The sequence below is a fragment of the Emydura macquarii genome, unplaced genomic scaffold, assembly GCF_026122565.2.
Source record: "Emydura macquarii macquarii isolate MOO-44397 ecotype Brisbane River unplaced genomic scaffold, CSIRO-AGI_Emac_v2 contig_2205, whole genome shotgun sequence".
Lineage (NCBI taxonomy): Eukaryota > Metazoa > Chordata > Testudines > Chelidae > Emydura > Emydura macquarii.
Window position 1 is genome coordinate 24,072,503 of NW_027132342.1, and position 24,936 is coordinate 24,097,438.

The following is a 24,936-nucleotide window of genomic DNA, read 5'->3' on the forward strand; positions in this document are numbered from 1 at the left end:
AGGGGTGTCTCATCAACATGGTAAGGACCAGGTTGAGATCCCAGGGCGGTACCAGGTCCCGGACCTGAGGGAAGGTCCTCTCCATCCCCTTAAGGAACCTAAACTGACATGGGGTGGGAAAACAGGGACCGCCCCTCCATCGGCTGGTGGAACGCCGAAATTGCTGCCAGGTGTACCTTCAGGGAAGCCAGAGCTAGGCCCTGAAGCTTAAGGTGCAGCAGGTATTCCAAGATCACCTGTATAGGCGAGAAACTTGGCCGTATATCCCTAGACTCCGCCCAACAGGAGAACCGCCTCCACTTGGCCCTGTACGTAACCTGTGTGGACGATTTCCTGCTACCCAGCAGAACCTGTTGGACCTGTAAGGAGCAGGCTCTCTCTCCCTCCGTCAGCCACAGAGTCTCCATGCCGTCAAGTGGAGGAAATCCAAGTCTGGGTGCAGCAGGCGCCCCTGGTCCTGGGAGAGCAAGTCGTAGCGCCTGGGTAGCGGAATCGGCGCGGTGATAGAGAGGTTGAGCAGCATGCTGTACCAATGCTGCCTCGCCCACGCTGGGGTGATCAGAATGATGTCCGCTCTGTCCCTCTTGATTTTGAGAAGGACTTGGGGCAGGAGCGGGATGGGGGGAAATGCATACATCAGACACCCCGCCCAGTCTATAAGGAACGCGTCAGACAGGGAACCCGGCTCGCGACCCTGGAGCGAGCAAAACCTTGGGCATTTCCTGTTCCAGGCCGATGCAAGCAGGTCTAGTTGGGGAACATCCCACTCTTGGAAAATTGAAATCACTATATCCTGGTGCAGTGACCAGTCGTGGCGGGGTGAAAATGACCTGCTGAGGTGGTCCGCCTCGTCGTTCCTGATCCCGGGGAGGTGAGAGGCCAATAAATGAAAATTGTGCCTCACAGCAAAGTCCCAGAGACGAATAGCCTCCTGGCAAAGAGCCGAGGAGCGCGCTCCCCCCTGCCTGTTCACATAAAACATGGCCGCCGTATTGTCTGTGAGGACCTGGACTACCCTGCCCATCAGGAATCTGAGGAAGGCCTTGCAGGCCAACCGGACTGCTCTGAGCTCACGTACGTTGATGTGCAGAACTCTCTCCTCAGGTGACCACAACCCTTGGGTGCTCAGGTTGCGACTGATGTGGGCTCCCCATCCTACATCGGATGCATCTGTGATGAGAGTCACTGATGGGGCCAAGTCTCTGAACGGGACTCCCTTCATCACTTCCCTCTGGTCCCTCCACCAATTGAGGGATGACAGCACCTGTGAGGGAACCATGACCACTCTAGTCAGAGAATGTCTGTTTGGCGCGTACACTGAGGCCAACCATGCCTGGAGAGGCCTTAGCCTGAGGTGAGCCAGCCTCACCACATACGTGGAGGCTGCCATGTGTCCCAACAGCTGCAGACAGTGTCTGGCCGTCGTTGTGGGGGAGCTGTGGAGATCGGATATAATGGCCGCCATTGCCTCGAACCGAGGCTGTGGGAGGAAGGCTCTGGCCTGTATAGTGTCCAGTGTGGCCCCAATAAAATCTATACGCTGCACCGGGGTAAGTGTGGATTTCTGCTCGTTGATGAGCAGCCCCAGTCTGGTGCATGTTGCGCAAGTAAGCCGTAGGCTGTTCCTTACGTGGGCCCTGGACTTGCCCCGGATCAGCCAGTCGTCCAGGTAGGGAAAAATTTGCACCCCTCTGCGGCGCAGGTGGGCTGCCACCACTGCCACGCATTTTGTAAAGACCCTTGGTGCTGAGGAAAGACCAAAGGGCAGGGCCCGAAACTGGTAGTGGCGCTCCACTACCATGAACTTAGGAACCTCGTATGGGCAGGTAATATAGAGACATGAAAGTACGCATCTTTTAGATCAAGGGCAGCGTACCCCTGGATCTAGGACCGGAATGATGGAGGCGAGAGAGACCATGCGGAACTTGATGCATCTGATATACTTATTCAGATGGCGTAGGTCTAAGATGGGCCTAAGCCCCCCCTTGGCCTTGGGTATCAGGAAATACCTTGAATAGAATCCCCTCCCCCTCTCAGTCACTGGGACTTCTTCCACCGCCCCAAGCTCTAGGAGGGAATCAATCTCCTGCACGAGGAGCTGTTCGTGGGCAGGGTCCCCAAGGGGGAATATCCTAGGGAGGGAGTCGGGGGGGAAGGCCATAAGTTGGAGGGTATAGCCCTTGCAAATCACCTCCAGGACCCAATGGTCCATAGTAATGGCTTCCCCTTCTGCATAGAAAGGTCGAAACCTTTCCGCAAACGGTCAGTTAAGATCCAGGGGAAAAGGAAGAGTGCCACCCTCGTGCACACAATCAAAAACGTTTATTGGAATTACCCCCTTTAGAAGGCCCTTGCTGGGCCCCAGTAGAGGACCCTTGCCAGCCTCCTCTGTTTGGCCCCCAGTAACGCTCCCTACCTCTCCTTGGTTTGGAGAGTCTGGGAGCCAGTCTCAGTGAGGGGGGCGTTTGCCTCTGGGCTTGAGGCTGGGACTGACATCTCGAGGCCTGGGGGGTATACAGCCCTAGGGACTTCAAGGTAGCCTGAGAGTCTTTTAGGACATGGAGTTTCTCATCTGTCTTCTCTGACAATAGGTCGGTGCCGTCAAAGGGGAGGTCCTATATGGCCTGCTGGACCTCCTATGACAGGCCTGACGCTTGGCGCCAGGAGAAACGGCGCATGATGACAGCTGAAGCCATAGCCCTGCTAGCTGTGTCCACCGTGTCACTGGCAGATTGCAGGGCTGAGGTCGCCACAGCGTCTCCCTCTTGTGTCACCGTGGCAAAATCCACCGCTTGGTCAGGTGGTAACGCCGATGCAAATCTCCGCAGCAATGACCAGAGGTTAAGATTGTACTTCCCCAAAAAGGCTTGGTGATTTGCTACTCTAAACTGCAGGGCTGCAGTAGAGTAGATTTTCCTCCCAAAGAGGTCTAGTTTCCTCCCATCCTTATCTTTGGGAGTATTCCTTGGTTCCCCTGGCGGTCTCTCTGATTGGCTGCATCAACCACTAGAGAGCCCGGAGTAGGATGGTTGTAAAGGAACTCAAAGGGCTCCTTGGGCACATAGTACTTCCTTTCTACCCCTTTCGACGTAGGAGGTACCGAGGACGGGGTTTGCCAGACGTTTCTGGCAATTTTCATGACCCTGTCATGTATGGGGAGGGTCGCTCGTGAAGGGCCTGCCAACCCTGATGGCCCAAAGAGGGGATCCTCTTCCTCGGACATGAGTTTGAATTCCATGCCCAAGTTCTCAGCGGCCCTCTTTAGAAGGTCCTGATGGGCCCGGAAATCGAACAGGGGAGCCCTGTGATCCCTGGCTGCAATATCATCTGGAGACGAGGAGGAGAATTGAGGAATGGGCCCTGTAGAGGGTCCCTCCTCAGAGTCTGAGTCTCCCTCCGAATCATGCCCCTGGGTCAGCTTGGGCAACAGGGGCGCTGGCGGGGCCGCCGTGGAATGCAGCGACGCAAAGCCTTGAGCCACTTGTGCACTCCATGGCCCCCCAATAAGGCCATTGCCACGGTCCTTGGCCCCATCCTGGTACCGAAACGGGTTGTGGTTGATGCACCGCAGCATGCCGGCCACCTGAGCCCCCAGAGTGTCTCTTGCCACCCCGGTATGGAGAGCAGCTCCGTGACGAGGACGTCGACCGGCACCGATGCCTTCGGTGCCAGCGGGAGGACGAGGCCGGAGAAGAAGATGAAGAGGTCGTGGACCTGCACCGAGATGTCTTGTGATGCCGCTTGCCCCCTCGAGAGCGGGAGTGGCGTCGGTGATAGCTGCGTGGAGCAGATCCGGACCGCACTACTGCCGGTGCCAGGGCCATCGGCGCTGGGGCCATCGGTGCCGGGACAGGTAGCGGGACCGCGAAGGACATCGGTGCCGAAATTTCTGGGACCGGTGCGGAGGACGGTCCCCAGATCCCCGGTGCCGATGGTAGTGGACTGCTGTCCCTTGATCGGCTGCAGCTGCAGGAAAGGGATCTGGACTGGTGCCGCAATGGGCTCTGCACCGAAGTCTGCGAGCCCGAACTCCGGTCTTTGCCGGGGTCGGAGCTGGATCTCTGACGACCCCGGTGCCTGCCTCGCGACCACCCACGGTGCCACGGCGCTCGACGACCTAGAGTTGGAGCTCGGAGGGGAGCTGACGCTCTCCACCCTCCGTGACCGTCTGGGGGGAGACTTGGATTGTGGACGTCTCCACCCACCGGGGCCACCTAGCACGGGTTTGCCCCAAGACGCAGGTCCCTGAGCCCTCGGCCGAGGTGGGGACGGAGGTGTGGGCATGGCCATGAGGGCGCGTGCCGCAGTAAACGCCTCCGGTGTCGACGGCCCTTGCAGGGGCACTCCCCCACCCACAGGAGTCGGGGGAGGCTCCCTGCGTGGAGACACCGGTGCCAGAGTAATCTCCACGGCACGTGGCTGGGGCATCTCCTTGATCGCTCCCTGCTGTCCCAGTAGCAGAGAGGAGTCCATGGGTGTGGCCTCAGGCCGTGTCTTTTTCTTAGGCACCTTCATCTTCGGTGCCGGTGCCAGAGGGGCGCTCCGCACCGACGATACACTCGGTGCTGTCAGGGACTGCGATGGTTCAGACGCTGGCCGGAGCGTGGACTCCATCAAGATGGCCTTCAGCCTGGCGTCTCTCTCTTTTTGCATCCGGGGCTTGAAGGCCTTACAGATCCGGCACTTGTCTCTTCCATGCTGCTCTTCGAGGCATCGGAGGCAGCGGTCATGAGGATCACTTATAGGGAAGGCTTTAGCACAGAGGTCGCAGCTTTTAAAGTCTGTAGAGCCAGGCATGGCTCTGGAAAAAACCCCTTCAGGGGTACTTACTCTAAACTATTTAACAACTATTAACTGCTACTTAACACTAGATTACTTCAAAGAAGAGTCAACAACAGCTAGGGTACGAATGCTACTTGCAGACAGCAAGAGGCAGGAGTTCCAGCAACCGTCACAGGTGGAAAGAAGGAACTGGGGACCCGCGGGGCCAGCAGCGCCCTTTATACTGCGACATGAGCGCAGCACTCCAGGGGGCGCATGAGCTGGCCCTGCGGGGCTTGCTAGGGAAAAAAGTTCCAGGAATCTGTGCACGGGGCGTGCACACACCTATATTGGAATGCATATGAGCAATCACTCGAAGATAGAATTCTTTTTATCCTCATCATTCAGTGTGCAGCCTCAGGCACTATTTACTGCATGCCAACCAAACTCTGCACTGAATACAGAATTATTAATTTCCTCATGGAGTTTTCTATGGTGCTATTACAGCATTATCTTAGTTCTTATAAAAGATTAACAGATTTATCTTCACAACACCCCTGACATGATATTATTATCCCAATTTTACATATGAGGAACCAAGGCACACAGATTAAAGTCAAGATTATTAAATGTGGACTTATTTTGTTTTGCCAATTTGAAACCATTAGAATCTGATTTTTCAGTGTACCTCGCATTTTACAACAATTTATGTGTTCACAGCGGAGCACTGACATTAATTGCAGTTGTGAATGCTCACTACTTCTGCAAATCAGGTCCTAGGACTCTCTAGTGGATACTGTACTCTGAAAATGGGGAACATGTAATGGCCACCTGTGAAATGTTTGGTTTATGTCACTTTCCCTCCATCACAAAGGAACTCTGAGGCAGGGGCGGGGTAGAATCCAGTTCCCCAAGGTGACATCCAACTGACTTAACCACAGTACTTATCCTTTCTCTTTCTACAGTTCTCTACCTCATTCACAGCATACCTTCCAACTTCTCCAACAAATGAGGCAAAAGTTCTAAAGATAACAGCCTCCTTCAATACACAACCCAGAACACAGTCCATCCTATGCAGTGAATGAGACAGGTGTCCTGTTGAAAAAAACAGTGTGCAATCACCTCATTAAAGATTGTATCATAAGGTGGTCGAAATAGGGTTGCATGGAATCTGACATCTAACTTTTGATCACTTGACTTTTCAACCTTAATTTCTTTTAACATCAACTTTTTATTAGATAATTTCCTATGTTTTTAAAGACATAAAAATTGAAAACACCCATGCATAGGTCATCAGAATGGTTGAGATCTTTAGATCTACAGTAGTTTTAAGCTAAGAAAGTAACTGATAGCAATAGAAGGCTGTTATCTTCTTTGGGGTTCTGCCACTATAGGATGATGCAGATCCTTTGTTGTCAGTAAGTAGCTGTGAAACCCACGGGCAAAATGTAATGGTTACACTCAGGAATCCTGGTTTATTTCCAGGGAGCAGTGGCATACTGAGGGGGAGTGGCCGGGGGGGACATGCTCCCAGGTGCCAGCCTGCACGTCGTGAAGGGCTGGCCTGGTGCCCCCTCCCTCCCAGTCCAGGGGGTGAGGTTGCCCCCATCTGAGCCAGCACTGGGTTGCAGTGCTGGAGTGGGGGCAGGAGAGGCAGGTTCCATGCAGTGGATAAGTGCAGAGCCAAGCCTGCATGTGCACCCCCCAGGCCTCACACCTCCCTCTCCACAGGTACAGACCAGCCCTTCCCAAGGCAGCTGGTGGATGGTGCCGGGACCCCTCCTGCCCTGCGCCGGGGGGGAAGAGGAAGGGGGCGAGCACAAATGCAGGCTTGGCTGCTGGGGCGCAGGAGACCCACAGTATGCCACTGCCAGGGAATGTGGTCTAGTGATTACATACCCTTCTGTCCCTTCAGCCTGTCTCTGTCCCCATCCCCACCTCTTGCTTATGTCCATCCCTACCCAACTTCTAAATCACCCCGTCTATTTCCCCATCAATCCTGTCCCTTGCTCCTATCCTCCCCATTCTCTTCCCCTCTCTCCAAGCCTGTTTTCTACCCATGTCCTGCTCCTACCCTTGACCTCAACCCCCAAGCTTCTATCCAACCCTCCCGGCTCTGCTCCAACTCTTCCACACCCCCTTACATGGACATTACATGGCTGTCTCAGATGTAACAGATCAGCGGACAGAGAATGAACACTTCCGCTTCACAAGTGCCTATTAACAGCACCCTCTAGTCCCAGTATCACACAAGGCAAGTTCCCAGGCATAGTTCAGCAAATCCTCCAGCCTCACGTGCCAGCGGATCTGATCTTAAACTGAAGCGGCGTTTTGTGACGCCCGAAGTCCCGCCTCGTTGGCTCGGGCAGCGGCCCCGGAAAGGGTCCGACACCGCCCCCTATCGGGAAGTGGCGGAAATTACACACTAACTTTAGACGCCCAAACAACTTTCCTCGGGCCGAGGGCTGCTGCCCGCGGCGGGACGGGGAGGCCCGCGCCGCACACGTCACCGAGCGCCCGCCGGCGGGTGTCACCCGGGGTCACCGAGCGCCAGCCTAAGGCGCCAACGGGAAAAGTAAAGTAAAGCTCGTCGGGTCACTTCACCCCGCTCGCTCCACAGAAACGCTTCAGAGCAAGGGCGGCAGCAGGCGCCGGGGGGCAGTAGAGGCCCGCTGGGAAACAAAGCCCCCTCCCCAACCCAACCCACCCCACCAGCAGCAGAGCCTGGCGCGAGGGCCCCTCACCGCCCGCCTCCCCTTCCTAAGGCCGTGGGCGCTCTGGGTTACCTGGCCGGGCCAGCCTATGCGGAGCACGGTCTCGGGGAGGCCGTCGCCTGCTCGAGACAAAAGGGTTGGGTGCCGGCCGGACCCCTCAGCGACAGGCCAGGCGCCGCCAGCCCGGGGAGAGGCTTCCCTCAACCAGCGGCCACTTGCCTCTTCCTCCTTCCGACTCAGGGGCTGGACTCGGACCCGGAGCCTGGTAGGCGCCTCCTCCCAGCGCTCAACCCCCGACGCGGGCGGGCGGGCGGCCGCGCCCCTCAGACCGCCACTCCGTCGAAACAAAGCCACAGCCTTCCCTACCCAGCCGCTGGGCTCGGGCTGGCGCGCGCAGACCAGCTCGGCTCGTGCGGTGCCCGTGTGAGCGGGGCTCGCGCCCGCCTAAGGCTGTAACGGACAGCGCGAGTGGCGGGTGCGCGCCTGACGTGGCGCGCCCAAGGGTGCAGCAAGCGCCGCCCGGCAGCAGAAGTTTGAGCCGGACGAGCCCGCGCGCTTGCGCCCGGCCCCGTAAGAGAGGTAACGGGAATCCGGGAGATCGGGGTCCGGCGGAAGGGAGAACCGGGGGGGCGGGGACGAGTCCGGGTCCGGGGGGACGGTGCGGTGCGGTGCGGTGAGGGCCCGGAAGGGATGAGGAGATGGGGAGAGTCACGATGGGGGCGCCTGTATTGGGGCTAGAGGGGGCTCTAGGGGAGGGGGAGTGATGGTGGCGGATGGCAGACCCCAGGCAGAGGACGGGGGGTTGGTGGGTGGCTGGGGTGCGCGGTGGCCGTTAGTGATTCGGGGCTGGCTCGGGCACCTTTCAGCCGGAGAGACTCAGCCCAAGACTGAGTTGCTTTGTGCGGCTGGTTATTGCTCAGTGTTACTAGGAGGGTGTTGCTGTCCTTAAAGCTGAGGGGTTGTTTCTGCCTTAAAATGTTTTGAAGTCGCTTTTAGCTTTTCCTTCAGATATTCGTTTTAGTTTGAATGTCCAGGACCTGCTCTCAGCCCAAAGCTACTTTTTACAAGTTTTAAAGAAAATCAGTGCTGACGTTTTTTGTGCTTGAGCCAGGGGATTTTTTTTTCTTCATGCTTCAAACTCTCAGACTTTTCTTGGCATTTGTGCAACTCACAAACATTTATTTTTAAGCTTCATACTTCTAAAGCCCCAAACGGCGTGCATAAATATCTATACAGCTATAGAATTTTTATATTTATTTGTAGAAATGGATTTAGGCCTCAGTCCTGCAAAGAACTGTTCAGAGCCCCATTGAAGTCATTTTGGGCCCTGTACCAAAGAGTTGGACTCCAGGCACAGCTCTCAGCAGGATCCTATTGTAGATATGAACACACTTGGAGGGGATCTCCTCCATATGATAAATTGCAGAACTATATAATAAATGTATTTATCATATGTTTTGATCACTTCACTCGCTTTCCCACCCACTAATCCATTTCCCTGAGATTGGTTCTTATATTCCAAATAAACTGCTTCAGGCAATTTTGTTTTCTCTCAACTTGCCCCATAATTTTTTTTCTTCTTCATCCCAAACATGAAATTTCCCCTAAAAAATAACCTCAACCCAAACTCCATGATGGATATGAGTCAGTTCTAGGACATGCACTGAATTTTTTTTCTAGATTTAAAAGTGTCACTTTTAATACATCATGATCCTGAAAGTCCAGAAACATGAATTTTATAGCTTTGGAAAGTGGAGATTGTCAGCTTCCAGCCTGAACCCAGCAAAAAGATCTGAGATACTGGACTTTAACAAGATGACTTAGTTATTAAAAAAGCTGTTTTTAGAACTAGTCACATAAAAGGAAATGAAGTATTAAACTCTCATCTGCTAGTAGCTACTACACTACTGATAACTTCTCACTGGAAAAAGAAAAATAATCCAGTTCTAGAGGAATAGTTCAAAAATATAGAAGGTCTCTCACTTTTAGTAATCTTAAGAACATCTTGAAAACTCTAGTTGCCTAGGCATCTTGGAGGAGTTGAAAGTTTTCCTGGAAAAATCTCATCAGCTTCTTTAGAATCTAAGATTTATTTATTTATTTAAAAGAAATCAAATCTATAGTCTTAGTGCTGTAGATATTTAGATAATTTCTGCTATTCAGAAAGTATGGAAGGGGATATCTATATAATCAAAAAATGAATAGTTTTCAAGACTTTCTTGAAAATGATTAATGTAACGGAACAAACATCAATGTGGTAGATATCAACAAGAAGCAGGTAATTTTAGTGCAATTGGTTAACTGCATTTTTTGGGAGTCTCTATGTTTACTTGGAAGGGAATAAACATAACTCATTTTGCTTTCTTCTGCCAGATCTCTACTTGGTTTCTGTTTCCTAAAGACATTCTTAAAATGTCTGACATTAAGCAAAGAAAGAAGGTTGTTCCTTCACCAAAGCACAATGAAGAGCCACAAAAGCAGAGCAATTACGGGGCGCTCTCAAGTCCCAGGAGCAGCAGCAGTAGTCAGAGCTCCTTTTGGATAAACTCACAGACAGCCTTAAACCTACTTTCTCTTGTTGCTTGTCTACTGCTGACCTGGTAAGTGACCCTCTAAAGAGAATTCTGGTTATAGACAAATTTCACACTTTTCAATTTTACTTGTTTCTGGTTTCCTCCATGTCCTATACAGTGGAATCCACAGTATACAGCATTAGTAGAATAGTGTCCAGTTCTGGTGTTCATAGTTTAAAAAAGATGTTGACAAAATGGAAAGGGCTCACAAAAGAGCCACCAGAATGATTAGAGGTCTAGAAAACTGTCTTACAGTGGGAGACTACAGAAGCTCAACCTATTTATCTTAGCAAAGAGATGGTTAGGAGGTGATTCGATCACAATCTCTAAGTACCTACATGGAGAGAAGATTTCCAGTAGTGGAGGGTTCTTTAATCTAGCAGACAAAGGTATAACAAGATCCAATGACTGGAAAGTGAGACTGAAAATTTGGCTTAAAATTTAGGCACAATTTTGATTTGATTTACAGTGAAGGTAATGAATCATTGGAATAACTTCTCTAGGGATATGGTGGATTCTTCTGAATTCTTTAAATCAAAATTGGATGTTTTTCTAACAGGTATGTTCTAGCACACCAGAAATTATAAGCCCAAAAGTTTATGGGTGAAAGATTGGCCCCAGCGAAGTCAATGGCAAAATTCCCATTTACTTCAAAGGGGCTAGAATTTCACCCAATGAATCATTGAATAGTCCACAGGACTGTCTAAATTAGAAGAATAAACATTATGTAATTTTGGTACTGCTTAAACAGTCCCATATCTAGGATAGATATAAATGACAATTTCTTAGTTTTTACTCCAAATCTCAGTCTCAACAGTCCGTTATTACGCATACTCTGAAGCTCTCACTTTAATTGCTGTATGTTATTGTAACAAATAATTAATTATAAAATCTGTGTTAGATAAAATATTCTTCTACATAAATTGATCCCAAAAAGAAGATCCCTGAACAGCCTGCACTATCCCCATCTTGATTTGGGAATGATAAATTTCCAACAAATTAAGGTTCTTTCACTGCCATCTCTGTTGTCTCCCATTTCATCCTGGGTCAGCTATAGTGGAGCTGCTTGCCTACATGTCCCCATCTGCAATCTCATTGTATTAAGACTGTAAAATATTTATACACTGTGACATATCCAGGGTACAGTCAAGACTAATGAGGAGCTGTGTTACCCCTGCCCTTTAACTTGGGGTGCCCTTTACACTGCTTTGCTGATGTAGCCTCTAGTCTGAACTTGTTCACAAAAAGTATCTAGCCTGTAAGTCACTCCTAGCTATGTCTGTGTGAGCTGCAGCCAGCCAGCCACACGTGGGCTCTTACCAGTGTTGGATATAGCACAGGATGATCCCAACTCACTCCCAGTCTTATATTTCCCCCCAGAAATATATGTCCTGTACTGTCCAGCCCTTTCCTGGACAATCCAAGTATGTTAAGTCTGTTATTTATTTAAGATAATAGTATGCCATCTAATTATTTCAAAAAGTTCTTCAGACACTTCAATTTAAACACATCATATTAGATAAAACAGCAAAACAGGTTTATTAATTACAAAGAGATATTTTAAGTGAATACAGGTAATGAGGGAAATCTCATAACTTCACCTGACAGTGTTGCCACATATTTTATCAGGACAGTATTGCCCAGAAAATTCTGAGTTTTCAGATGATACCTCACAAGACATACTCTGTACTAAAGATTATTACAACAGTGTGTAAGGTTTGGACACAGGAGTACATTCAGTCACACATGTTTTATTACTCTGTTTTTAAGTTATTGACTTGACAGAACTGGCAACCCCAAAAGCTACCAAAAAAGATCATTTTAACTAACTTTTTTGTTGTTGAAAAATAAATGTAATGCTTGAGAGAGGTGCTGGACTGAGAGCCCTGGAGAATAAAGTCTTTTTCTGCACAGAACTGGAACATCACAGGCAACAGCAATACAACAAGCTTTCTCACAACACAACAGCAATGATTAAAATTAACACAAAATTTGAACTAGTTTGACCCTTCCTAATTCAGAGCTCCTAGATATAGTTTTGAGAAGTCTAGGACAAAGGCTAAATTATCTTGTTTTGTTTAACCTCGACCATCTAATCAGCCAAGTATTTAAAAAAGTCATATTCATTAAGGACTTCCTTTCACATGAAGGTACAGTACTTTTTCTCCCACATATGTACATTAAGTCACAATGAAGAGATTATGTAGCTTTGTGATAGCTAATTGAGTAGAACACACACACACACACACACACACACTTTAAATGCAAGTATTTTTTTTGGTCCATTTCCTGTTTTTTCCCTTATTTTGGTAGTCAATAGCTCCAGTGTGAAGACAGACAAAACTCATTGAGCCTGCTCTTTTCTAATGCCATGATCATGCAAAGAGCTGCATGAAGGTAGACTCCTACACCCATGCGGTGCTTTTTATGGGATTGAGTCCGAAAACAATTCATGCATACAATTATATTCACTATTTTTTTCATGATTTGCAGGTTTCTGTTTCAGCAGTCAGGCCAACTTGCTCATATAGAAAAAGAGTACCATTTATTACAGCTGGAAGCTGGAAAATGCCAGGATATGGAAAATAAAGTTAACTTAATTTCTGAAAAGGTAATAATTGGAATTTTAATTGGACAATTTATATTGAACATTAGCTAAAATGTATTAAGTCATATTGAATTAGTCAAAGTTAATTTTTTTTTGTTTTTTGAGATTATGGACATTTTTAGATAACCAGAATTACAATTTTACATCTCTGAAATTAGACCATTTTAAAATGTTTGTTCAGTCACCTAAATGGGAGTTAATGGGAAATCATATCTGGCTTCTGTTCTGTTCTAAACTCTTCTATTTACTTGCTATGTGACCTTGGGCAAATTGTTTAATCTTTCTGTCTTAGTTTTTGTAGACTATAAAATAGAGAAATATACCAGTTTTGTAAAGTTCTTTTTCTGGATGAATGCTATGAAGTGCTACATATTAAATTTACAGTGGAATCACTAATAGAAACATTTCTAAGACAATGTTGCTTAACACTTAGGCATGTAATAACATGGTGTATGTTTATATTGAGATGTCAACATTGAAGTCAACTGCATAACTCCCATCAACTTCAGTTAGGCCACTATTTTGCCCTGTGGGAAATAGCTGAGTGAAAATGTTTCTCTTTACTTATATTTTTGTTTTTCATTGTTGATCTCTTCAAGACCTTTTAATACTATTTTCAGTTGTAATTTCATAGCAACAAAGTGCTCATTTTTTTTATTTCTAGAATATGTATGACATCCCTTACCAGATTATTATAATCTTAAAATATGTCAAATGTGCTGCCTAGATTTGTGCATCCATTGACCACTAATCATGCGTATTAAGTAACTATGCTAATGTTTTCTTTTCCAGAAACTTAAGCCCCCCCTGAAATTCATATGGCTCAATTTAGCGTTTAGTTTTCTGTGTAGTTGAGCTACATATTGTTTTAAGGAAATATGGTAGAAATTCTTGTATGTTAAATTTGGTCTTGCTCCCACTTCAGTCTGTCTTCTATATTATTAATTTAAAATCTTAAAACAGCTGATTTGCAGCAATGTGTTCTTTTCCTTTCATATTGTCATGTTATGTTGTCTGTCAAAAAGTTAGTTTTACTCCAAAGTCATTCCCAGATGATGATGGATGCATAGCACACCTAATGCCTAAAGTGCCATTTTAGCACTTATCTTATAATGTCACTCACATAGGACATAATTTGAATCTCTGTACAATTCAGTCCAGGGAGATAACTGCAAACTTGGAATTCCCTCTTGTATGCAAGTTGGATCAAAATCAATTTTTTAAAAGTGGATTTTTTTATTTAAATTGGATTTTTTTTATTTTATTTAAACTATTGTAAGTTTTTCTTTCAAAAAATAAAACCTGTTTTAAATTAAATCTGAATTTAATATGAAATATGTTAAGGCCTAACCTTATTATAATCTTTTATAATATTTAAGTAAAAATAAATATGCTGAATCCATGAGCTTCTATCAACTTTGAATTAAAAACTGGTTTTCTGAATAAACAGAGAATGAGGGAAAAAACATCTAACTTTTGAGGTAAGGTTTTTTGTTTTGTTTTTTTAAATAAACATGGCACAATACATAATAAGGGCTTGTTTTAGGTAATAAAAATAAATTTTATATGCTGCTGTGTGTTTAATTAAATTCCAGTTACCATCCTGATGCAGCTTCACACAGATCATTATTAAAAATTCAGTTATCTAGGTAAACAAACAATATATCATTTACCACTTTCTAAAACTAAAAATTTACAATTAATAAGAATCTGAAAATACTAAGCTACATAATTGCTTAAATAAATATATATACTTATTGTGTACCCTCCTTAGTAGCAAAAAGATGTACCAAATCTAGCATAAAGACTATTTAGTTGTAAATAAATATGTATTGCGGGTTATACCAACCAGTGAGAATGCACCTTTCTTTGAAAAATAAAGGAAATACAAATAGAAAAGTTGAATAAAATCAATTATTTAAATTGAGGCTTTCCACTTAAATCACTGATTTAAATCAGTTCACCCTGCTTATGTGGAATTTAGACAGTATAATGTTTTTACAAAAGGAAGTCATATTGAGGAAATTGAAACAAAGGGCTGGCTATCCAAAGAAAATTACATGTATTATACAGAAAAACATGAACAAACATCCCCCTTCCCTGAAGCTCTGATGTAAAGATGACTTTAGTTTCTAATCTGAGATTTTTATGCTCCCTGTAGAGCTTCATTTGTGCTCCTCATTTGATCAAAGAGTATTACGAAGCTCTCCCGCATTCCCTGACTGAAATCTTGGAACCCATTGAAGTTCGTGGCAAAACTCCCATTGGCTTCACTGGGTCTAGGATTTATCCTTTGTCTTCTCCCTGAGTGTAGTGTATTGTTTTCGTAGTGCTCTCATCTCCTGCTAGCTCAACCAGTGAAGAACTATTAATATGTAACCCAGTATCTGGTTCCCTGCATTGTAGTACATTGTGGTGACACTAGACTGCTGGTCTAGCCCTGTACCACTTGGTCTTTTGGTAATACTCTTAATTGTATGATTTAATTCTAGGCAGAGATGTTTGATTTGTATTTGGAAGGGTTTTTGTTTGTTTGTTTTGTTTTTTACAGCAATGTTATGGCAGTTCAATTTTTTATAAATATAAACTGAGATCACTGTGACTTGAATGTAATAACTCTGATGTTAAGTAAAAACGTTTGAATAGAGTTACTAATTCCTAAGTAACAATACATGCGTGAAAACTGCCATACAAATTCTCTTTATAGCTTTCACATGCTAGAATTAATTGGAACCAATAATATTTTAAACAAATTATGAAACTAAATAGTAATATTGAAAATGTATATCAAGTCAGGTGGGCCTTCTCCAAGAGACTGACTGAGCCTTGTGTGTCTGTTATACTCCCAGTTGTATAAATATATAAGTGCTCTTCCAGTCTAATATTAATTAGACATGGACATTGTTTTGTGTTACAAATGCAGCTTGAGTCTTCCGAAAGTATCCTGCAGGAAGCTACGTCATCCATCTCTATGATGACCCAGTTTGAACAGGAAGTGTCCACTCTCCGTAACATCATACATGAGATTCAGAACAGTGAGCAGACATTCTCTGAAAAGATGCAAAGCATTAATGAGACATTTCAAAATGTTATGGACTCCTGGAAAAGAAGCATGGATGAAATGAATGCAAACACTAGTAGTTTAAAATTTGAAGCAAAGTTCATGCATACTGAAGTTACCTCCCAAATCAATACTGCTGATCAAAATATGAAGTCTCTTTCAGAAAGGGTAAAAGATTTGGAAGACAGTACAGTAAGAAATATTAAAACATTAAAAAGACAGGAAGATGATGAGCTTTCTAGAGTTGAACAGCAGCTGGAGTTGAATAAAAAGACAGTTGAAAAATTAGAAGAAGAACAAAGTATTCTGTTAGCCAGAGACATAGATCTGAGTCAGAAGCTTACAGACTATGAACCAAAAGTTGAGGAGTGCAAGACCCACTTGCCAACAATTGAAAATGCCATTCAGTCCATCCTTAAAGTATCAAGTGAGCTAATAGGTATAGAGAAAAAGATGGAAGACTTGACAATACAGACGTTTACTATGGAAGATGAGATGCTGAAAACAGTGTCAAATATAATGGAAATGCAAAAGGTTCTTGAAAGAATGCAGTATGACAACAGCATATTAAAACTGCAAAATGAAATAGTTGTTTTAAAAGAAAAAGTACATGACATTACAGTATCTTCAAATACAAGAGAAGTACCTTTAGAATACAGTCTAGAAAATGAACAGAGTGATGGTGATGATCAGTGAATTGATTCATTTTAATTTATGTATATTACTTGATCAGTATGGACAATATTTATAGTTCAGTTACTTTAATGTGTTTATAAACAAATGGTAACCACAAACTAGTATATTTACAAACTTGAAAGATAGGAGTCTTTTCCATTGATTTTTATAGGGATTGGATAAGACCTTACATGCATAAACTATACTAGAGAGAAAAAAAAACACTTAATAGGGTGAGGGAGATAGGGAGATGGACTATTTTATATATGTTTTGTAATGATTATCTTGAATGTCCATGAAGTTTTTTTTTTATTAAAATTGAATTTGAACCAAAGCATTTAGATGAAAGAACATTTGGATGTTAAATCAGAATTTTAAACACAGTATTCTGCATTTAAATTTATATTAATTTTTTTCTAATTATAGCTTTTTGCAAAGTTATATTTCATGCTTATGTATTGGCTGCACTGTAAGATATGAAATATTAAATAACTGCTTCTGAGCAGGTTATATGAATTATAGTCTGCTTCTAACATACCATATTGAATATAAAAATCAGCAGTTTCATAAATTTGGTTCCATTCAGTAAAATTAGATCAGTTACACCTCTTTTGTAGGGATAAAATTCTGTTCTTAGTTAATGTAATAGTGTAAATCTGGAATAATTCTGATGTAACAGAGCAGAATTTGGCCAGGAGTCCATCCACACAGGAGATTCTAGTAGCGTACACACACGTGTATGTGCATGTTCCCCCAAAAGAGCTGTAATTGGGATCTAACTTTACCTACTGGAATAACCCAAAAGTTATCTTCGGTTGTCAGTTTAAATTGAGAAAGCTCTGTCCTTACAAGGAGCTTGGATTTTGAATCAGCCCATAACTATATTTAGGGTTCTCTCTACTGCCAATAATTATATCTATGCCTCAGTGGAAGTGAGTGTGCATCTGCGAGATTAGAGACATACACACTCTTCACTTCCATTAAAGCATAGATATTCTAATTATTGGCAGTATAGAAAACTGTAATACAGTTAGGTGCTGACCCAAAATCCAGGGGGCCTTGCAAGGACAGTGCTTTGAGTTTAAACTGGCAGCAGAAGAAAGAACTGGATTATTGGTAATAAATAATGTACATTTAACACAATTTCCATATATGGGGCCAGATTCCCCTCTGAACTAAGTAAGTACAAGCTTCTTAAACTCAATAGGATTCTACCAGTATAAATGAGAGAAGAATGTGGTCCCCCACTCCTGGTGATAGGTAATCTTTGAAAATGTCAGATTGCAATACAGAATACCACATCACTTTTGCTAAAATATATAAAATCTCAATGGACAAGAGGTGATGATAGATCAGTGTTTCTCAATTAAATTTGGCCACGGAACCCTTTTGAACTCGATAAATAATTGCGGAACCCCCCAAACTCTTAACAGTATTTTTACATATGGGGCCAAAAAAAATGTGTATATAATTTGCTTATTTCGAAACAACTAGGTCAGCGTTTCTCAATTAAATTTCCCCGCGGAACCCTTTAGGCTCTGTGGGGAAATTACACTCATAGTCGATACCCTCCGCCGAAAAATCCGGGACATCTTCCCTTTTTCGGCGGTGCGGAGAACAGCTGCTCTCGGCGGCGCAATGTCACTTTCTCACAGAACACCAATTGAGAAACACTGTGATAGATTATACACCAGTTGGTCTTTAAATCTCTTCTTCATTTCCTTGGCCACAACTGGCCATCTCACTCCACACTTATTACTGTAGACATTTTTAATATTGTGACGAATTGCAGTACCCTTACTAACCATTCTGCATGAACAGTCTCATTGAAGTCTTTGGGACTAGTTGAGTACAGCATTATTGTTAGTAACCCTCCATCGTTTCAGTTTTTGTGAGTTTGCTAGCATCATTTCCTTGTTAGGTTTAACATATTTTCCCCACACATCTCAGTCTCCTTTTCCCATTGATACCTGCCCAACTCTTTTGAAACAGACTATTTTTGTCACTGATTTTTTTCCTACCCTTTATTATTTAAATTTATTGCTGAACAAGAGAGATGCAACTTATCATGAAAAACAAAAAGTAAAATTATGAATTCCAATATTTCCTTAATTTTAAAAGAAACTATTGACCCCTTTTCATGTCCTTGTGTAAGAATTAAATTTGGTGCTAATCTCACACGGGATCTTACTTCCATTTAAAAAAAAACATTCCTTTTGAATGGCACATGGATAGGCCTAAAGAAATGATGTGATTGCCAGTATAAACCATTGTATTCCAAAGTCACACAACTAATATATAATCTCAGTTACAAGAAGGAGTTTAAGGCAAGACTGTTCAAACTTTGCATGAGAATAATTCTACTCTACTCTGCGCTGATTAGCCCTCAACTAGAGTATTGTATCCAGTTCTGAGTGCCACATTTCAAGAAAGATGTGGACAAATTAGAGAACGTCCAGAAAAGAGCAACAAAAATGATTAAAGGTCTAGAAAACATAACCTATGAAGGAAGATTGAAAAAAATTGGGTATGTTTATCTAGAGAAGACTGAGGGGAGACATAACAGTTTTCAAATACAGAAAAGGTTGTTATGAGAGAGGAAATTTTTCCTAAATGTCCAACCTAGACCACCCTTGCTGTAATTTAAGTCCATTGCTTCTTGTCCTATTCTCCTAACTGTCAGGATAGTTAAGCACCGGAATAAACTGCCTAGGGAGGTTGTGGAATCTCCATTTTTGGAGATTTTTTAACAGTAGCTTAGACAAACACCTCTTAGGGATGGTCTAGATCAGCGGTTCTCAACCTTTTTTTCCCCCGAGTACCACTCGGGTCAGGTACAGTCAGGTCAAGTACTACTTGACCTGACTGTACCTGTCAAGTACCACTTGGGAAAAAAACGGGGGGGGGGGGGACTTGCGGCGGCGGCGGAGTTTCGCGGCGGTGGTAGGGGGGTACTTTCGGCAGCGGCGGGGTTACATGGGGGGAACAATGCCCTCTGCTGAAACCCTGCCGCCGTTTGCCCCTTTTCAGCAGCAGGGTTTTGCGGGGGTGGGGGGGACTTTCGGCGGCGGATTTGGCGGCACGGTACGGTTCGCGTACCACCCAGCCTTGTACCACGGGTTGAGAACCGCTCGTTTAGATAATGCTTGGTCCTGCCATAATTGCAAGGGACTGGACTACATGACCTCAAAAGGTCCCTTCCAGGCCTATGATTCAAGAGCTGCAATGGCAGCTTGCTGGAGCCAGAGCCATGCCTAATTTATATGAAGCACATTGTAGCCATTATCTTCAGTGAAGAAATGTAATCTTCACCAATCTATTTAGATCAAACTGGAGAGCTACACAGTGGGAGTTGTAGTCTGCAAAGGCCTCTCTTCTATAATGACGTTGAGGGCAGCTATAATGCTGAATTTTTAAACTCAAAGGTATGTGTATGCTGCAATTAAACACCCATGGCTGGCCCATAAAAGCTGACTCAGGCTTGCAGGGTTCAGGCTAAAGAGGTGTTTAATTGTAGTGTAGAGGTTTGAGCTCAGGCTGGAGCCTGTGCTCTGGAACCCCACTATGAGGGAGAGTCCAAGATCTCAGGCGCCTGTCCTAGCTCAAAATGCAGTTAAACATCCCCTTAGCCTGAGCCCCACCAGCCTGGCACAGGCTAGCTGCAGGTTTTTAATTGCAGTGTAGACATACCCAAAGTGTTCACACACTGTGGGTCTGCAAACCACATTTTGGCTACTTCTGATTTAAGACTCCAGAAATCAAAAATGCGGCCCTGTGAACTACATACACCCATAGACGTTTGCAGATTAACTCTGCATGAAACTGTTCTGGTCTCAATCTTCATGTTTATATATTTTACATAGTCTATTAAAAATAATCTGTAATAAAGCGTTAATGCTGCACATATATGGGTATATTAAACCTATTTGCCCCCTTAGTAGAAAAATGGAATATACTTTGATGGTCATTTTTGTATCTATTTACTTTTTACTCTATAAAGATGTGGTTCTCAAGGATTTCTCTGACTCAGGTGGTACAAAGTCTACTTGGTTATCTAGATTACTCTTTTCTTGTTTATGGAAGACAATTTTTTGCAACTGAATACTTAAGTTTAATACTTTTCATAAGATCCCCCCCCCCCCCCCCATTTAGAATTTTCTTTCATATTATTTTTGGTTAACAGTAATGACTGAAATCCCACTTTCAGCATCTTGAGACTCTAGGTTTGGATCAACCCAAATTCCACTGCAAGATAGAATAGACACAATTGAACAGAAAGTAGCGTGCATTGGCTGTTACAGAGTTCTTAGTCTAGTAAACCAGTAGAGTTGCCCAAAAATCTAAAGTTTGGGAACCACATACTATATCAAATGAGCCTACGTTCACAGGGAATGGCCAAGGTTCTTGACTATAGATAAAATTCTGTCTCCCCTGAATCTATAGAAGTTTTGCCATTGACTTCAGTGAGGCCAGGATTTCACACTCAGCCTGTTCAGTCTGCTAAGAATGAATTTGGGAAAATGAGCTCGTAATTACAGCTTGATAAACTAGATTTTTGTCCCAGGAAAATAAATACATGACATAGTTTATTAGTGATGAGTGGTGTAATACTGACATGGGTTCACTAAGAATTAATCACGTCCTATAAATCTCATCAATTTAAAAGAAAGAACAAAGAGGGTGGGCCAGTCAATGTCAATTTCACCTTGGGGTTTTACCACACCAGTAGCTGTTGAATAAGATAATAAATGTAGCTAAAATGAAAAAAAAAAAAAAAAAAAAAAAAGCTAAAAAAAGTCAGCATCTGTGCTAAAAAAGTAAGCTGAATCAAGAAATGGTTGGCAGACAGCAATCAGAAATACATGGGGCCCAAACCCACTAAAATTCATAATTAAATTAGTTAAAAATTACAGCATCAATTTTAATTCAATAAAAACCTATTTATTTTTTCCCATGCAATTGAAGTTGCAGAATTTCCAGCTTGTAACAGAATTCAGCTCCGTGTGCCTCAAATGTAATTATTATAAGTCATATAGCCCCAGCAATGTGCTGGGTGCTTTTACACACAAATAATATACAAGAACAGACGAGAAAGAGCCTTAATTTCAATATTATAGCTTTTGTTAGCTCCAGAAGTGTATAATAGAAGGTGATTCAAGTTTGAAAACAAAATACTCATTTGGAGTTGTAATGGGATGTCAGGGCCCCCTACCTGTAGTGTGATCTCAAAGTCGACTTCTACAGATGTTTACTGTTGTCTTCCAATAAATTTTACTCCTTTAGATTGTAAACTCTTCAGAACAGACATCTTCATTCTTTGCCACAGTTAATCAATTTAACATTGCTGTGTCAGTGTACAATTTGCTGTCAACAACTTTCCATTCCTTCTACATAATTTGTGCTATAAAATACTAATGCACAAATACTTTAACATGTATGCACACAAATATCTTGGGGCCGAAGGATCCTTTTGTACATCTGTCAGCATTAAGAGGGACCTAGGTATTTTTTAATACTCGATTAAGCCCATAAATAAGGGCTGAAATACATGGTATCTTGTCCATTTTTTACATTTTTGAAAGATGGACAATAGAAAAATTGATATATAAAGGTTCACTATAAATAAGAATGTCTGCTAATTCTTAAATGCTTTCTGTTTCAGTTTTATAACAGCCATTTTCTACTGTAATGCTGTAATTTGGGGGGGGGGATATATTTTGTTACCTTTTTAAAAGACAGATCCTATTCTGATGCGGGTAAAAAGTGATAAAAGATGATCTTGACAAACTGTAATATTGTTTTTAAAATAGTTGATGAGAACAAGCACAGAACTGAATGTAAGGATTTGTGTAAAATGAGTTTGTTTAGGCTGAAAGGTGATAAAAGGATCTTCACGTATACATATGAAATCAAAAATTGGCAAAACAGAACCTCGAATCTTCAGAGTCCTTGACATCTTGAAATTTTGGGATTTTAGTCAATGAACACCTTTGTCTATGCTTTTAGGAATGGGGGATACATGGTATACCCAGGCTGCAAACAGACCAGTAAAGATGATAGACCATGGACACCAGATTGGAATTTCTGCTCTTACACTCTCGTGTGTTACTTTATATCAATTTTGTTCTCTCTCATCTTCCTTTTGCCTTCTAATTGTTTCCAAGCTTTGCTGCTTTTTTAATTAATTTAACTTTGATTTCACTTCCGTAAGCAGCATGGCATGCTCCAATAGCAAGCAGCCTTTTCTCATGAAGGAAAACCAGTGGGAGGAGACCAGAGCATGCCCACTGGATTTCCTCTGGGCCTGGAGAACTAAGTCATAGTCTAGAAACTAAATTATACCTGTTTGTAATCAACCTGTCTGCATACCATATCCTGCCTCACCCATAAATAAAGCAGTATCAGAAGTTTTCCTCTCTCTTCTCATCTTATGCATGTTTGTCTGAAGGGCAGGCATAGATCTTTGAAAAAAACAAAAAACATTAATCCAAAACCCAAGAGTGGATTGAATCTTCTCACATTAAGATAACTTTTAGTAAGAGCAGGAGACTGTTTAAACTATGTTTTTCCCTCGGAAGGATTTTGCTGAATATAGTTTCAAAATTTGCCCCAAATGTATAATCATTAAACTTTTCAATTCCAAGTCTTGAAATTTTCTGTTATTTCTTTTTGTTACGTGAATGTAATATAAGTTCAAAAGAATTTTTATGCTGTGTTTGCACTAGTAAAAACAGGACAGAGTCCCTTTACAGAAAACTCATGGATCACAATTAATTATTTTAAATGGATGTCTTTCTAAAAGATATGCTATAGCCCAAAAATAAGTTATGGTCTTGATGCAGAAATTATTAGGTGAAGTTCTGTGACCCATGCTATGCAAGAGGTCAGAGTAGAAAATCATGCTGGTCCCTTTCAGCCTTAAAAATTTATGAATCTATATTATAACAGTAAAAGGAGGATTCTAGTAATACATGAGCCTGTTGCCTATACTTATTTGGTAAAAATTGAGTTAATCAATGAAAGTCTGGGACATGTGCATTGTGGTAGAAATACTGTTCTCTAAAGATCCAGGTCCATGGATCCACCACTGTTGATTAAGATTTCAGAACAGAAAGATATTTCAGTGAAACTTAACTGCAGTTTTTTATGTGAGCCTGTTAAAATCTTGTGCTTATCTTGTGAAATACTTTTATTTGTATCTCCCTTAGTGTGAAAAGACTCAAGACTTAATGGAACAACTGGAAGCTCTTCAAATAATTTCTCATGTTAAACACCTACAAGAGGATCTCTATAACATGAAAACCTTGTCTAAAAGCATAATCAAAAAAAAAAAAAAAGAAGAACTGCAGGAGAACTTAACAACTGTTTTTCATGCAGTTATAAAATTTGAGCAGAGTACTGCTTCTATAGCAAAAGATGTATCTCTAAAGATTGCAACAGTAAAAACTGACATAAGGCGCATTTCAGGTCTAGTGTTAGATGTGACCTCACTGACTGATTCTCTGCGAGCACTAGAAGATAAAGTAGATAAAGCTGAAAAGAAAACAGTACAAAATATAGGCAATCTACTTACAAGTAGCATTGACCGTACTGCAAAGCTGCAAACTTTTGCCTCTGGTAACTCAAAAAGAACTGAGCAGATTAAAATCATGTTGTCTGATTTGAGAGATGATTTCAACAAACATTCAGATAGGCTTTTAAATCTCGAAAGCAATAGAGCAAAAGTTCTGAAGACAGTGACATTTGCAAATGATTTAAAACCCAAGGTGTACAACCTAAAGAAGGACTTTGCCCGTTTGGAACCAATGATAAATGAGCTAACATTAAGAATAGGAAGGTTGGTCGATGACATATTACAAAGAGAGAAAGAAATTGCTTTCTTGAATGAAAAATTGTCCAATTTAACTACAGTTGAGACTGAGATCAAGGATATGAAAGAGGAAATAGGCGAAATTTCAGATATGAATTAATTATTCTCTGAAACTATGGACTGCCTAAAATGTAGCAGCATTTGAAGAGTGATAACCTCATCAAGCTTGGTACTCAGACCCTGAGAGGGAGGCATAATTTCAGACTTCTTTTCAAAGCATACTGAAACAAAATTGGAGGCCAATCCTCCTGAAGAGTGACAAAACTCACATTTACGTCTGAGGAACCCAGGCTCTTCATAACTGTTTTGTATAACTAAAGGACAATATTTGTACATAATTTTTCAAATGTAAATGATTTAATTACTCCTTTTGTTCTTACAAGTTTGCTTCTTTCTTCGAGTGATTGCTCATATGCATTCCAATTTAGGTGTGTGCGCGCCCTGTGCACAGATTCCCGGAACCTTTTTCCCTAGCAAGCCCCGCAGGGCCAGCTCAGGCGCCCCCTGGAGGGCCGCGCTCATGTCGCGGTATAAAGGGCGCTGCTGACCCCGCGGGCCCCCAGTTCCTTCTTTCCGCCTCTGACGGTTGCTGGAACTTCTGCCACTTGCCGTTGCAAGCAGCAGTCCCTAGCTACTTACATCGATTAGAGATCAGTTGTTGAAAAAGTACTATT

At 43.1% G+C, this 24,936-nt stretch overlaps 2 protein-coding genes across 8 annotated transcripts in view; one reads left to right on the top strand and one right to left on the bottom strand.

Moving 5' to 3' along the window:
- The window catches only part of APAF1 (apoptotic peptidase activating factor 1), an 80,180-nt gene extending 72,529 nt beyond the window's left edge, over positions 1-7,651 (bottom strand). For 3 of the 4 annotated variants that reach the window (XR_010921983.1, XM_067559737.1, XM_067559739.1), the window contains exon 1: positions 7,548-7,651. The gene's annotated coding sequence lies outside the window, so the exon portion shown is untranslated. The remainder of the gene's footprint in view (positions 1-7,547) is intronic. The other variant, XM_067559738.1, reaches the window with a different exon arrangement.
- On the top strand, positions 7,209-24,628 carry IKBIP (IKBKB interacting protein). Of its 4 annotated transcripts, none has more exons than XM_067559750.1 (4): positions 7,209-7,336; positions 9,849-10,075; positions 12,542-12,659; positions 15,580-16,909. In XM_067559750.1, exons 2-4 carry the CDS (start codon positions 9,888-9,890, stop codon positions 16,411-16,413), a joined length of 1,140 nt encoding a protein of 379 aa, XP_067415851.1. In that variant the 5' UTR covers positions 7,209-7,336; positions 9,849-9,887; the 3' UTR covers positions 16,414-16,909. The 4 variants fall into 4 exon arrangements, with proteins under 4 accessions (XP_067415851.1, XP_067415850.1, XP_067415849.1 ...); XM_067559749.1 differs by lacking the exon at positions 7,209-7,336 and adding an exon at positions 7,941-8,054; XM_067559748.1 differs by lacking the exons at positions 7,209-7,336; positions 15,580-16,909 and adding an exon at positions 23,601-24,628 and having other exon boundaries at positions 8,803-10,075.
- The last annotated feature ends 308 nt before the right edge of the window (positions 24,629-24,936 follow it).

Bases quoted from the DNA above. Each gene is read 5' to 3' on its own strand.
- IKBIP (XM_067559747.1), top strand. From the start codon at position 9,798: ATGTTTACTTGGAAGGGAATAAACATAACTCATTTTGCTTTCTTCTGC. The intron at 10,076-12,541 runs GTAAGTGACCCT...CATGATTTGCAG, and splicing joins GCTTGTCTACTGCTGACCTG to GTTTCTGTTTCAGCAGTCAG. The intron at 12,660-15,579 runs GTAATAATTGGA...TTACAAATGCAG, and splicing joins TTAACTTAATTTCTGAAAAG to CTTGAGTCTTCCGAAAGTAT.